Raw genomic sequence first — 15346 nt, 5'->3', positions numbered from 1 at the left:
GTAACTATATTAAAAATTACTTTCTAAATGTAAGTTGCATCAACTTCAAATTTATGTATTATATAAAACAGAAAATATTTACTTTTCATTCTATTTATTTCTGCTGGCAAACTCTTCAGTTGATTACTAGAAAGATTGAGTCTCACCAGACTGGACAGAGAAGAAAAACTAGCAGGAACAGTTGTAAGACGATTGTTTGAAAGATCCTTTAAAAAGAGAAAGACAAAATAAATGAATAAACAAGTAAAAAAATAAATAAATAATGCCCTAAAAAGGATTTCAAATTTTTGAAGGAATTACAACATAAAAGAGACTACTTAAGATGTGATAAGTTTTGTAACCCTCATTCACTGAAAATTTCACAGATCATCATTCATTTCAAGATTCTTTTTCAATATCTGCAGGCCCACTACATGTTCATCAATGGTACTAGACAGGATATAAATGAATTCTAACTTCAAAACTATTTTACATAACGGATTCTGTTAAAACTAGGTCATGTCATATTATGCATCATATTTTCAATGCAAAAATTCATGTATTCATCCAATATTTATGGAGTGCCCAAGAAGAATTAGACGTATTATTAATAAACTGTCATGTGAAATGAAAAACATCTTTGCAAGAAAGAAAAATTCCTGAGAAAAGGAAAAATAAGGCTGAAAAAATGGTCATTCAAATTTTTGAGGAAAAAAAAATATTTTCTGTTGGTTCTTCTGCTGACCTCAGCAAGTCAGCTCTGACTGGTACTAGAAGTCTACCCTCTACTCTTCATTCACTCAAGATTGCTTAAATAATCGCTATACCTCATTGTTTCTTTAAATGATTATGTTTGTTTTTTCTATAAATAGTTATAAGAGAACTTTTTTTTGAAACTCCCTTTAAAAGCCGTTGTTACGAATCAGGTAATTTTTATCACACTCAAATTAGGTGTAAAGTGCTCCACTACATAACAGCAAAGTGTTAAGTAGTATCAATGGCAACAATGAATAAGAAAAAATGGTTTTCCTTTAAATAATGGAAAACCATTCTCTGAAGATTTTCATGTAATATAACATTAAATAATCTAACACTAAACAATTCATTTAATCTAACAGTAACATTTTGTAACTCTGAAGAAACCAAGAAGATAAAAAAAGGTAAAAATACTGGATCAAATCTTTTTTTAAAAACATACTGCTATAATTATTTTATAATAACAATATATTACCATCATCTACAACAGACAACATATTCTACAACTCTAATACTAAAAACTCTAAGAATCAAAAGATTGCTAATATTTTATAATATGAAAAGTTAGTAACAGTAAATGCAATGTGGTATCCTGCATTGGACTCTGAAACAAAAACAAGGACATTAGTGGAAAAACTGGGAAAATCTAAATAAAGTCTGTAGTTTAATCAGTATTGTACCAATGTGAACATTTGAGTGTTCCTGTGATTATATCAAATATTAACATTACAGAAAGTTGGATGTAGGGTATATGAGAACTCTTTTACTATATTTGCTTTTCTATAAACCTAAAATTATTCCAAAATAAAAAGCCTAAGATAATATTAACAAAAAACTTAATTCAGAAATTTTCAAAGCATTTTTTAAAACCCAAATAATTCTAATAAACTCCCTTGTAAATTCTAAATAAAATTACTAATAAAGTTAAATAATTAGTGCAGTTAGTAATTGCTTGATATAAAACATAAATACACTGTATATAAATTAATCCACATTTATGCCAAGTCATTCCTTTAGCAAATAATTAGTTGCATTGTGCTAAGCAGTTTTTATGTAAGTTATTACTTATATTACTAGTATATATTAGTAATATTACTAGTTTAAATTATAGGTGTTTAATCTGTTTTAATATATTGTTGCTCACATTTATGGTTTGACACTGAGTCTGTAGAACACAATTCTGAAATGAAACATCCTTTCATTATGCAAATGAGCCTTTTGGAACATGTAAGGTGGATAGTAGAAATTTTATTTATTTTAAATTTTCCTTTCAGTTCTCAACTCCAAATGGACTCTTTTAAAACAACTGCTACCTTTTACCACCAATTTTTATAAGAAAATCTGATGGCTTCTTCCTTTGCCATTCATTTTATCTACCTACGCCTTTTACTTTCCAAACCTTATTTCCGATCTGATCATATGGAAAGACAAGAAGACACTGAAGGAATGGTTGAGAAGAGTATATGTTTTGACTTTTAAACACTAGAGAAAATGATGGGAAATATCAAGGAGGATGCACACACAACAAAAATAGAAAAGGAGTAATTTCTTCCTTTAATGAAAAGCAAGCTAAAATGACAGGAGCTTTCCAAAACATGTAAAAGGGAAAAGAATAACAATGCAATATGAATTAACTATGTGGAGTAGATATTATATATTAGTATCTTTGATTTAATACAGCTAAAGTCTTTCAGATGGTATAGCCTAGAGTGGAATCTTATTCCTTTGGTGGTAAAATGGAAAAAAAAGAGATGGATACACTTTGGAGTCAAATTGACTTATACGCAAATTCTAATTTTGTTACTTATCAGTTGCATTACTTTTGACAAATTTCCTTTTCTCTGTCTCTTTCTTTCTTCCTTTCTCTCTTTTTCTTTCCTCTCTCTCTTTTTTTGAGATAGGGCCTCCTGTCACCCATGCTGGAGTGCAGTGGCTCAATCATGGCTCACTAAAGCCTCAACCTCCCTGACTCAGGCAACTTCCCTGCCTCAGCCTCCTGAGTAGCTGAGACTTATAGGCATGTGCCACCACACCTGGATAATTTTTGTATTTTTTGTAGAGACAGGGTTTTGTCATGTTTTCCAGGCTGGTCTCGAACTCCTGGGCTCAGAAAATCCACTTTGGCTTCCCAAAGTGATGGAATTACAGGCACGAACCTCCATGCCCAGCTTCAAATTTCCTTTTTATCAGCTTTACTTTCTTATTGTATTAGGGGATAAAACTGCTTACCTTGCCATATGTAATGCTCAAAGATAAATGTCTATTGTTTTTATTATTCTTAATAATACAACTAGGCCAGCAGTGGTGGCTCAAGCCTGATTAATGCTGGAACTTTGGGAGGCTGAGGTGGGTGGATCATTCGAGGTCAGGAGTTTGAGATCAGCCTGGCCAACATGGTGAAACCCCATCTCTACTAAAAATACAAAAATTAGCCAAGCAGTAGTGGTACATGCCTGTAATCTCAGCTACTCGGGAGACTGAGGCAGGAGAATCACTTGAACCTGGGAGGTGGAGGTTGCAGTGAGCAAGATCGCGCCACTGCACTCCAGTCTGGGTGATAAAGTGAGACCCTGTTCCCCAAAAATAAAATAATAATAATATATGACTAAAATAATATTTGTATTGCTTTATGGTTATCTCTGTTTAAGATAAGTGAAACAATAGAATTAAAATTTTGCCAGGAAGTGTGGCCATTTTGAAAAGTAAAGGAGATGGACCTTCAGTGAATTACCTGGGCATGTGGAATGCAGAAGGGCCACAGGTAATATAAAGAAGGAAATGGAAATGGGCCTAGAAAAGAGAATTGGTATATGCCAAAGACAACTTTCCTCTATTCTGCTACGCTGTAAAGTCTCTGGATAACAAAGTAATCTTCACTGCACCCTTCCCAAAGTCTTCCTAAATTAAAACTTAAAGGTGATTTCATAATACAGGAAAACCAAATTTACAATGACGAATTTAGCTATCTAATTGAAATGCACATTTCTGATAATCTAATCACAAAATCAGTTTTCCATGTTCCCACAGTTTCAATTATATATCTAATTTCTCAGCCTGATGAAAAATCCCACCAGCCCAGAATTATATAAAAATTGGAAAATCACAACTTACTAAATCTTCTAAATTGGAAAGTTGTCCAAATCCCTCTGATATACAGGTTAGTTCATTATGCTGGAGATACAGGCACTTCAGGTTTCTTAGGTTTGTAATTTCTTCAGGGAGTATTTTCAGTTTGTTATGGCTATTGGTTGATAAAATAAATGATGAATAATTTAGTGGCAATACAATAAATATTTATCAAAGACATTTCTTGCTAACCAATGACTCACAAAAATCAAATACAGTTACTAATTTTAAGTACTTATCAAAATTCCTATCCAAAAATATGTACTCATTACAATAATAGTAATCTAAAGTAACCACATTGGGGTTTCAAAGAAAAATAACATAAGAAATAAAGGCTTTTAACCAAACATAAATAATTTGTGATGTTTTGATTGCATGCCTATAATCAACTCTTGATGTGACATGCAATATGATAGGACATACTAGACTCTTAATTTGTTATACTGTGATATGCTTTGATTGTGTTCCCACACAAATTTCATCTTGAATTGTACTCCCATAATTCCCACGTGTTGTGAGAGGGAGCCGGTGGGAGATAATATGAATCATGTGGGCGGTTTCCCCCATACTGTTCTCGTGGTAGTGAATAAGTCTCACAAGATCTGATGGTTTTATCAGGGGTTTCCAATTTTGCATCTTCCTCATTTTTCTCCTGCCGCTGCCATGTAAGAAGTGCCTTTTGCCTCCCACCATGATTCTGAGGCATTCCCAGCCATGTGGAACTGTAAGTCCAGTTAAATCTCTTTTTCTTCCCAGTCTCGGGTATGTCTTTATCAGCAGCATGAAAACGGACTAATACATACTATAACTGACTTTCAGAATTTTGACAAAACTATATGCACACATATACCACAATGGAGTTACATCTTATATGGAGATTCAGCTTTAAGGCAAAAATAGCTATTTCTGTTTGAGGACCTAAGATGTCAAGTTGAACGTAATACGCAATTCCACTCTTCTTCATACTTGGTCTTTTCAGTTAAGCCCTTCTGTAGAGATATTCAGCGTAATGGTTTAGAAGTCCCAAATCATGGAGGATGATACACTCCGTGATAATTAAGAGATGACTGAACTAGTTCCCAGGTTTATCACAACTTAAATATTCACTTATGAATTCCATGCTATTTTCATGCCATATACAGTTACTTTACAAATAACAGGTGGAAAATGGGAAATATAAGGTGCTTACAATAACCCTAAATTACAGTAAAATAAAACCTGTTGGGACAAAAAAAGTTGAAAGATGTCTTCTGAAACAAGAACCAATAATATTGTTAAGTCAGTTACTGTTATTGGTTACTTAGCTGAAATCTTTGCATACTTGATAGGGATCTAATTGGGAAGAGATGTAATTTTAGCTATATATTTCCTCCATCTCCTTTTCTTAGCTAATTATTCCATCCTAAGATTCATACTTTTTTTAAAACTTTTCCACTGAGAACATACCTGCATACTCTTAAGTATACAATCTAAAACTTAAGCCATGTCACTCAACACTTACTGCTTCTTCTCTTCCTCTCAACAATCTCCACTCTTGTCTTTACAGGCCACGTCTATGCCTTTGACTTGTAAGTGGAAGATACTCTGATAGAGTTCTAAATAATTAGTACCTCTTTATGTATATATATTTTCACTGGCCAATGGTAATTTTGTGTTTTCCATCAAATGAGGAGTGTTACTGGGAGGGACTATTTTCCCTCAAACCAGTTAGCTTATCTCCAGAAAACAAACTTGACTATATTATGTTACATAGCTCTGTAACCGTACCTATTTTATAAGCCACAGTTTTTCAAACTATGCTTTCAGTTCTTAATCCATTTATTTCTACTCCAAAATAAGACCTCTTTAAATCTCCTTTCCCATAGCCTGTCTATATAACAAACATAAGGCAAAGTTATTATTTCTTAAAAGTCTGGGTATGTATCAGAAAGCAAATAGAGTTAGCTAGACCCTTTGCCACTGAACATCCCATGTACCAGTATGTCCATGACAGTTACAAAAATATATCTGTAGAACCCCAGGAGTCCTTGGAGAAGTTTAAAAACGACTACTAATAAAAACTAGGAGATATTTCATTTATGAAAGAATTGTTTTACATTTCTTCATTATTGTTTAGATATTTTTTAGAATATCAAGGTAACTTAAAAGTTGAGACGTCAACAAAGAGGTTTACTACAATAACAAACCACTAAGAATTGTTTTATTAAAAAAAAAAATTTAAGCATTTAAAAAAAATCAACTAGCCTTGCATTTGTAAAATCAGAAATCAAGGGGGTAATGCTAAAACAAAGAAAAAAACAAACAAACTAAGAATTAAAGCTTTAAAAAACTTAAAATTCTTATTCTGCTTTAAGTACTTTCTGAGATAATTCAAAGATATTTTTTAATGTTGACAAAATTTAAAGAATATTAAATTTAAACCATTATAACGGCAATAAAGAAATAAATAAGCTTAATTTTTACCTGACATTAAGTTTCTGAAGATTTTCTAGCTCTCTTATAGCAGAAGGAAGGGATGTCAGCTGATTATCATGTATCTAAAAGTTTTTAAAAGACAAAGACAATATTTTTAGTCTTATCACTAACAATATATAAGCTTTGCCTGTGTACAAAACAATTAGTCAATAATCTCCTGTTCCTCAAATTCAATGGCAACAAGTTGAACTACTGAACTACTGTTCAACATATTTGTTCTGTATGTAGAACAGCTTGAAGATGACCAAATGGCTGTTCAGAAATCATGAAGTAAGGCCAGGTGCAGTGGCTGATACCTGTAATCCTAGCACTTTGGGAGGCCAAAGAAGGCAAATTGCTTGTACCCAGGAGTTTAAGACTAGCCTGTGCAAATTAGTGAGATCTTGTCTCTCAAAAAAAAAAAATTTCTAATTAGTCAGGCATGGAGGTGCACACATGTAGCCCCATCTACTCAGGAGGCTGAGGTGGGAAGATCGCTTGACCCTAGGAGGTCAAGGCTACAGTGAGCCCAGATTATGCCACTGCACTCCAGCCTGGGCTACAGAGTGAGACCCTGTCTCAAAAAATGGAAGAGAGGAGAAGAGACAAGGGGAGCGGAGGGGACAGAAATCATGAAGTGTTAAGTCATCCACTTTAAATATTATACTAAGAAAAATTTCAACTCATTGAGTAGAGTTTCAATTTCAAAGAAGAGATGAGGGGGTTAGAAACTAAAAACAGCTCTCTGATGACATGATTTATGTCAATATATACAAAAATTGTATGAGAAAAGAGAAAGGGACTTTTCTCATGTTCTCACAGAATCATAGTTTTTAAGGTAGAAAGAACCTTAGAGTAAGCCAATCCATTTATTTTACAAATTAAGAAAATAAAAAGGTCCCTAAAAATTGATCTGTTTAGATTCTACTTTTCTACACATGAACTGGAGGATTTTTTATGTTGATAAGTAAAGTATACCAGATTGTGAAGCCTGCAGGTTCTGACATATACTACTCATGCTTCCCTTTACCACAGGACATGGCAACAAAGGACTAAAAAGAATCCCTGAATAAAAACACAAAAAATTTAAGTTCAATAATTGAACTCAATGAGGTTGAAGGCAAGTAGTATATATACATATAGACCTGCTTTAATATCTAGAATAATGATGATAAAAATAGTAACAATATGCCAGGTGCAGTAGCTCATGCCTGTAATCCCAGCACTTGGGAGGCTGAGGCAGGAGAGTTTGAGGACAGGAGTTCAAGACCAGTCTGGGAAACATAGTGAGACTCTCGTCTCTACACACACAAAAAAATAGCCAGATGTGGTGGCATGCACCTATAGTCCCAGTTACTTGGGAGACTGAGGCAGGAGAATTGCTGGAGCCCATAAGTTCAAGGCTGCAGTGAGCCATGATGATGCCATTATTTTGCCTGTGCAAAACTGTAATAATAAGAAAAAAAGATGAGCAGAAATAACCACTTGTTGAATATTGATTTTGTTTGTATTCATTAACTTATTTAATTCTACAAACAAAATTTTTAAATAGGTAGTAGTATCAGTCTTGGTTTATAGATGTGGAGACTAAGGCACAGAGAGGTAACTCTTCCCAGGTCACACAGCCATTTAGTAGCAGAAGTCAGAATTAGAAACTTAGTGCTCCAATCCTGCACTTTTAACCATTATGCTATGCCTAGCATAATAATTTACTATCTGTCCTTGCATTACCAACTCAACATGAAAGGTTTTCTGCTATCAAAGCCTAAATTTAGCTTTAGAGTCTCTTCAATTAATAATCCATATTTATAGTCAGTCAACTTACATCAAGAACAGTCAGTGCAGGCAGGAGTCGTAGGTCATCTGTAAGTGATTGAAGTTTATTGTTTGATATTATGAGTTTGGTCAAATCTGTCTGCTCCCACCATCTTTCAGTAGCACCAAATGAAAGATTCTGATTAGCTTCCTCAGGGATATCCACATTTATTCTCCAGACACACTGCGGCACTAGTTCCATCAGCACCACACCAGAAAAAACAAAAACAAAAAACAAAAAACAAAAAAACAGATGAAAACAAGAACTAGATACTAAGTAACATACTTTTATAATAGCCATTCCATTTATCTATTGAAAAAAAATTTTCTGAAACAAAAAATAAGTCAAATAGCAATAATTGTAACTAGAGTGAAAGTTGATTTTATTTTAAAAGGCTATATACCAATAATATGTCTTCTACATATTAGCTCTCACTCTAACCTTCATTCAACTATATTTACTAGGTTTACATACACTGAAAAGCACATACACTGCACAGCACATTGTGGTAAATATGTAAGACAAAGAATGCATTTTACCATCAGGCTAACAGATTAACAAAGAAGGCATGGAAATCAACATGTATATGTAATAACTTTTATAACAAATGTATATACTAAGGCTCAGAAAGAACTAGTAATAATAGCTAACACTTACAAATATTTCTAACATAATAATTCATCTAAACCTTGGAACAATTCTGCAAAGTAGGTGTTATTATTCCCATCGGATGGATGAGAAAAATAGAGCACAAAGAGAATGTATAATTTGGCCAGGGTTACAAAGCTAGACAAGTACCACAGATGTGATTCAATGCCTAGCAGTGCTATATTGTCTTGCTTTTTATTAACATTTGGGAGAAATATCTGACTTTGGTAGCTACTCTCTATTTTATCTGACATATAATTTTATTTCTTACGGCACCATACAACACTGTGTTATGCTACTGCAGTAAGTGACAACACCTGTATAGAAAACAAGACTGTACAAATTAAGCAGGGATAACTTGAAGCTCCAGAAGGTAGAATGCTGTAGTGTTGTAGCAAAACTATTTTAAATACAGTCCTTCACTCCTTGTTAAAAGTAGGACTACATTTAGGGATGATGTAGAACTTCAAGCTGGTATTAATCAAGGCAAAAATTGGTTATACCTTGCTGCCACAGGCTATAATTTCAAAACCATCAGAGATTATGTGAAAAGGTATAGTCAAAGTTTCAGATTCAGGACACTTAAGTGCAGTTTTGGATGATTAATCAGATAAAATGGTGTTACAGAAGCAAAGCCAAGCCCCTGAAAGGCATGAAACTTATACTCATTCAAAAAATGAGCCAGCCAGGTAAGGCGGCCCAGAGCTATAATCCCTGCACTTTGGGAGGCTAAGGTGGGAGGATCACTTGAGGCCATGAGTTTTGAGACCAGCCTAGGCATCAAAGCAAAACCTTATCTCTTAAAAAAAAAAAAAAAAATCAGCTGGTGTGATGGCACACACCTGTAGTCCTACTACTTGGGAGCCTGAGGCAGGAGGATTGCCTGAGCCCAGCACTTTGAAGTTCAGTAAGTAACTGTCATCACACCATGGCACTCCAGCCTGGGAAACAGAGTGAGAAAAAAACTTAAAAAAAGAAAAAGAAAAAAACTGAGCTATCTACATTCATATTAAAATAAATTACAAGGTCCCTCTCTTACTCCTTATGTCTGATTAGGTATTCTCTGCTTCTCTACTCTTCAACCACTGAATCTCCTTTAAGTATTAGCAAAATAAAACATGAATCCACCTGTGTTTCTGTTTGTGGATGGAAGTTTACTTTTAAAGCGAAGCAAAATAAAATAACTTTACCATTCTTGACTGATTTGAGAGCGAAAGCACCGCACAACTTATCATCATCATTGTTATTTTGGTATGCAGGTATGGATAATTAGTTAAGTATGAAAGAGAAAAGGAGATCACCCAAGCAATTGGCATGTGAATTTACTGACAAAAAAGCAGCCAACAGAAATGTGGTCACACATATATTTTTCTAAAAATAAATGGGACTCTGGAAAAAAAAAAAAAACTACTAATGTGCCATATAGTATGAGTCACAAACAGAAAGCTCCAGATTAAAAAAGACAAGATAAAACAATACAAAACACTAAAGGAGTATATAGAAAAAGCTATGTGAGATGCACAATTCTACTCCTAAAGATGAAACATAGAATATTTGTGCATGCATTTTCTTCTAACATCTATACATGGGTATATTAATGCCGTTATACCTAAAAAGCAATGTAATAACAAATGTCTTTTCTGGATGGAGAAAGGTGGGGATAATAAGAAATTTATACATAACATAACAAAAATACCTGTTACCCATCAACTATACTGAGTATTAATGTCTTATTATTATTATTCAGATATTTTTATTAACAAACTTGGTCTTTGTGGGAACTATCAAGCGGCAGATACATGTTGATATTGTACTATTATTGAACATATATCCATCAGCTTTTCCATAAACAATTACTTACTACTCATTCTTTTCCCCACTAATCGTTTTTGAGGTATCCCAATTTCTTCCAGAGCTTACAGCATCAAGATTCATGTCACTGTTGCAACTGTCCCATAAGAACCACTAAAAAACATATACAGTCTTAATTGTTAAGAAATTCTGTGGAGCTATCCTACAAGTAGTTTACCAATATCTAAAATAGAAACTACCCATGTAAAAATGAATGTCAACAGCATATAAATATGAAAATAATTACTATGGAGTTGGATATTATAAAAAATTTCAAACATATACATACATTTAAAGAGCAGCATAATGAAATCAGGTAGTGTAATGCCTCCAGCTTTGTTCTTTTTGCTTAGAATTGCCTGGGCTCTTTGGACTCTTTTTTGGTTCCACATGAATTTTAAAATAGTTTTTTTCTAGTTCTGTGAAGAACGTCATTGGTAGTTTGGTGGGAATAGCACTGAATCTGTACATTGCTTTGGGCAGTATGACCATTTTAACAATATTGATTCTTCCTATCCATGAGCATGGGATGTTTTTCCATTTGTTTGTGTCATCTCTGATTTCTTTGAGCAGTGTTTTGTAATTCTCATTGTACAGATCTTTCACCTCCCTGGTTAGCTGTATTCTAGGTATTTTATTCTTTTTGCAGCATCTGTGAATGAGATTGCCTTCCTGATTTGGCTCTCTGCTTAGCTGTTGTTGGTGTATAGGAATACTAGTGATTTTTGTACTTTGATTTTGTATCCTGAAACTTTGCTGAAAAGGGAACCCTTACACACTGTTTGCAGGAGTGTAAATCAGTTCAACCATTTTAGAAAGCAGGATGGCGATTCCTCAAAGAGGTAAAAACACAACTACCATTTGACCCAGCAATCTTATTACTGGGTACATACCCAGAAGAATATAAGTTATTCTGCCAAAAGGACACATGCATGCAAATATTCATTGTAGCACTATTCACAATCGTAAAAACATGGAATCAACCTAAATGCCCATCATTGACAGACTGGATAAAGAAAATGTGGTACATATACATCATGGAATACTATCCAGCCATGAAAAAGAACAAGATTATGCCTTTTTCAGGAACATGGATGGAGCTGGAGGCTATTATCCTTAGCAAACTAACACAGGAGAAGAAAACCAAATACTCTACGTTCTCACTTATAAGTGGGAGCTAAATGATGAGAACTCATGAACACAAAGAAAGGAACAATAGACACTGGGGTCCTCTTGAGGGTGGAAGGTGGGAAGAGGGAGAGGATCAGAAAAAAATAACTAATGGGTATGAGGCTTAGTACCTGGGTGATAAAAGTAATCTGTATAACAAACCCCTGTGACACAAGTTTATCTATGTAACAAACCTGCACACGTACCCTTGAACCTAAAATAAACATTTTAAAAAAAAACAGTATAATGGAATAAAACTCCATGTATCCATTGTCCAGTTCTAACAATTATCAGCACATGTCTCCTGTTGCTTCATCTATAACCCCATCCCACGATGATCTAAGCTACAATCTTAGGAATCTAGAAAAAAGAATTAATTAAATCCAAAGAAAGCAGAAGCAAGGAAATAAAAAGTGGCAATCAATGAGATAGAAACAAACAGAGAAAAAGCAATAAAAAATACTTATATAAAAAGACTAATAAATTGATAAACTCTTAGCTAGACAGATGAAGAAAAAAAAAAAAGAAACAAATTATCAAAATCAGGAATCAAAGTGAGAATGTCATAGATCCTACAGATGTTAAAAAGATAAGGGTATATTACGAACAACTTTATGCCAACAAATCCAATAACTTGGACGAAATGGATAAAGCCCTAGAACAGAAAAAAAAAAAAGCACAACCACAATAGAAAGTAGCCTTGCATCTATTAAAGAAATTGAATTAGCTACTTAAAACTCCCCACAAAGAAAATTCCAGGCAGGCATTTTCACCGGTGAATTCTACCAGACATTTAGAGCAAAAATAATACTAATTCTACACAAGCTCTTTCAAAATATAGAGAAAAGAACAGTTCCCAATTCATCTTATAAGGCCAGTCTTACTCTGATGCCAAAAGCAGATAAATACATTAAAAGAGAAAATAAAACAAAAACCACAGGCCAACGTATCTAATGATTATAGACCCAAATTCCTAAACAAATTTTGCAACTCTATATAAAAAGGGTAATATATCATGATCAAGTGTGAGTTATTTTAGGACTGCAAGGCTGGTTTACCCTTTGAAAATTAATCAATACAATCTACCATATTAACAGAAAAATTTAAAATACTATGTGATTGTTGAGATACAAAAAAAGCATCTGACAAAATTCAACAATAAAAACTCAGAAAACTGGGAATCAAAGGGAACTCCTTCAGTCTTATAAAAGGCATCTGTGAAAAACCTAAAACTAACATCATACTTAATGGTGGAAGACACAGTGCTTTCTCTCTAATAGAGTATACAAGGCAAGGATGCTCATTCTCACTACTTTAATATTTTACTAGAGGTCTTGACCAATGTAGTAAGATGAAAAGAAAAAAAAAGAAATAAATAAAAGAAACAAAAGGCATTCAGATTGGACAAGAAGTAAAACTGTCCTGATGAACAGACAACATGATCATCTATATACAAAGTGCTAAAGAATCTACAGAAAAATTATATGCAATCAATGAGTTTAGAACGGTCACAAAATTCAAGCTCAATATGGAAAAATCAACCACGTTTCTATGTATTAGCAATCAAATAAAAAGTTTTTTAAATGTTAAAAGATTTACAATACAAGACAAAACCATGAAAGAGTATTAAATTTACAAAGTATGTACAAGATCTGTACGTGAAAATACAAAACATTGCTATGAAAACTTAAAGACGGTCTAGATAAGTAAAGAAATGTAACATAAGACAGCTTGGAAGACTCCACATTATAAAGATGTCGCTTTTCCCCAAAGTGACTTATAGATTCAGCACAATCCTAACAAAAATCCCAGAAAGCTTTTCTGTAGAAATTAACAAGCCAATTCTAAAATGTGTATTGAAATGCAAAAGAACTAAATTAGGTCAAACAATTTTGAAATAAAAGAACAAAACAGGAGGCTTTACAGTATTTGATTCCAAGTCTGACCATAAAGCTACATTTGTCAAGATAGTGTAGTATTAGCATAAGGATTAGCATAAGCATAAGGATAGTGTAGTATTAGCATATAGGTCAATGGAAAAAGAGTTCAGAAAACATTCCACGCAATAAAATACTGAAAATTGATTTTCAACAAAGGTGCCAATAGAATTTACCAAAAATGAATCATGTTTTCAACAAATGGTACTGGAATAACTATACAATAAACTATAAAAATGAACCTCAACCTTTACCTTGTGACACACTCAAAAATTAACTCCAAATGGACCACAGACTTATATGTAAATGATGAAACTACAAAAATTCTAAAAGAAACAGGAAAAAATTTTCACAGCCTTCAGATAGGCAAAAAATGTCTTGGGACAGAAAAAGCTCATCATAAAAGAAAAACAATTGATAAATTAGATTCCATAAAAATTTATAACTTACATGTTTCTAAAGCTACCATTAAGAAAATAAGCTACACTGGTAGAAAATATTAGACAGATACTCATATAGATATCTGAGAGGGAGTTGTATCTCAAATATATACAAAGTCTTGTTACCCAAGAATAAAACCCTATTTTAAAAAAAAAAGACAAAAATTGGAACAAACACTTAACAGAAGATACACAAATGGCTAAGAGGTGGTAGAAAAGATGCTAAACATCATTAGTTTTAAAGGACATACAAATTAAAACCACAAAAAAAATGCCAACACAGCCACAAGAATGGTTAATATTTAAAAGATGACAACACAAAGTGCTGGTAATGATGTGGAGCAACTGAATCTCCCGTATGTTGCTAGTGGGAAAGAGTTTGATGAATTCTTACGTTAAATAAACACTTTCTGGGATTTTTTGAGACAGGGTCTCACTTTCTCACCCAAGTTGGAGTGCAGTGGCACGATCCTGGCTCACTGCAACCTCTGCCTCCTGGGTTCAAGCAGTTCTCTGCCTCAGCCTCCCAAGCAGCAGCTGGACTTTCAGGCATGCGCCACCACACCCAGCTAATTTTTGTATTTTTAGCAGAGGCGGGGTTTCGCCATGTTGGCCACACTGGTCTCAGGTGATCCACCCGCTTTGACCTCCCAAATTGCTGGGATTACAGGTGTGAGCCACCATGCCAGGACCTATACTTACTACTAACTACTACGCAATATAGCAATTCCATTGTCAGGTATGGATTCAACAGAAATGGTATGTCTACACAAAGACTTATACATGAGGCACAGAGATCCACCACCTTATCTCACCACTGCCCAAGACACAGTCATGCCTTCTCTTTATAAGACCTATGAAATGTTTCTAAGAAAAAAAAAAAAACAGACTATACAAGAAAGCTGATAGCAATTTTATTCATAACAGCCAAAAACTGGAAACCACTCAAATGTCCATCAACAGGTTAATGGATAAATAAATTGAATTGTATACACAAATGGACTATTATGCAGCAATTTTTTTTTTTATTATTATACTTTAAGTTCTAGGGTACATGTGCACAACGTGCAGGTTTGTTACATATGTATACTTGTACCATGTTGGTGTGCTGCACCCATCAACTCGTCAGCACCCATCAACTCGTCATTCACATTAGTGCAGCAATTTAA

The 15346-nt window shown here is 33.8% G+C and overlaps 1 protein-coding gene across 2 annotated transcripts in view; it reads right to left on the bottom strand.

Moving 5' to 3' along the window:
- The window catches only part of LRRC40 (leucine rich repeat containing 40), a 63369-nt gene that overhangs the window by 36927 nt on the left and 11096 nt on the right, over window positions 1-15346 (bottom strand). For both annotated transcript variants that reach the window (XM_007978313.3, XM_007978314.3), the window contains exons 2-5: window positions 8141-8322; window positions 6325-6398; window positions 3847-3976; window positions 83-206 (exon numbers count right to left, since the gene is read on the bottom strand). In XM_007978313.3, coding sequence (XP_007976504.1) covers window positions 83-206; window positions 3847-3976; window positions 6325-6398; window positions 8141-8322 — 510 coding nt within the window. The remainder of the gene's footprint in view (window positions 1-82; window positions 207-3846; window positions 3977-6324; window positions 6399-8140; window positions 8323-15346) is intronic.

The sequence above is a fragment of the Chlorocebus sabaeus genome, chromosome 20 (assembly GCF_047675955.1).
Source record: "Chlorocebus sabaeus isolate Y175 chromosome 20, mChlSab1.0.hap1, whole genome shotgun sequence".
Classification (NCBI taxonomy): Eukaryota; Metazoa; Chordata; class Mammalia; order Primates; family Cercopithecidae; genus Chlorocebus; species Chlorocebus sabaeus.
The sequence above is the reverse complement of the archived record's forward strand: the minus strand, read 5'-3'. Positions and strand labels throughout refer to the sequence as shown.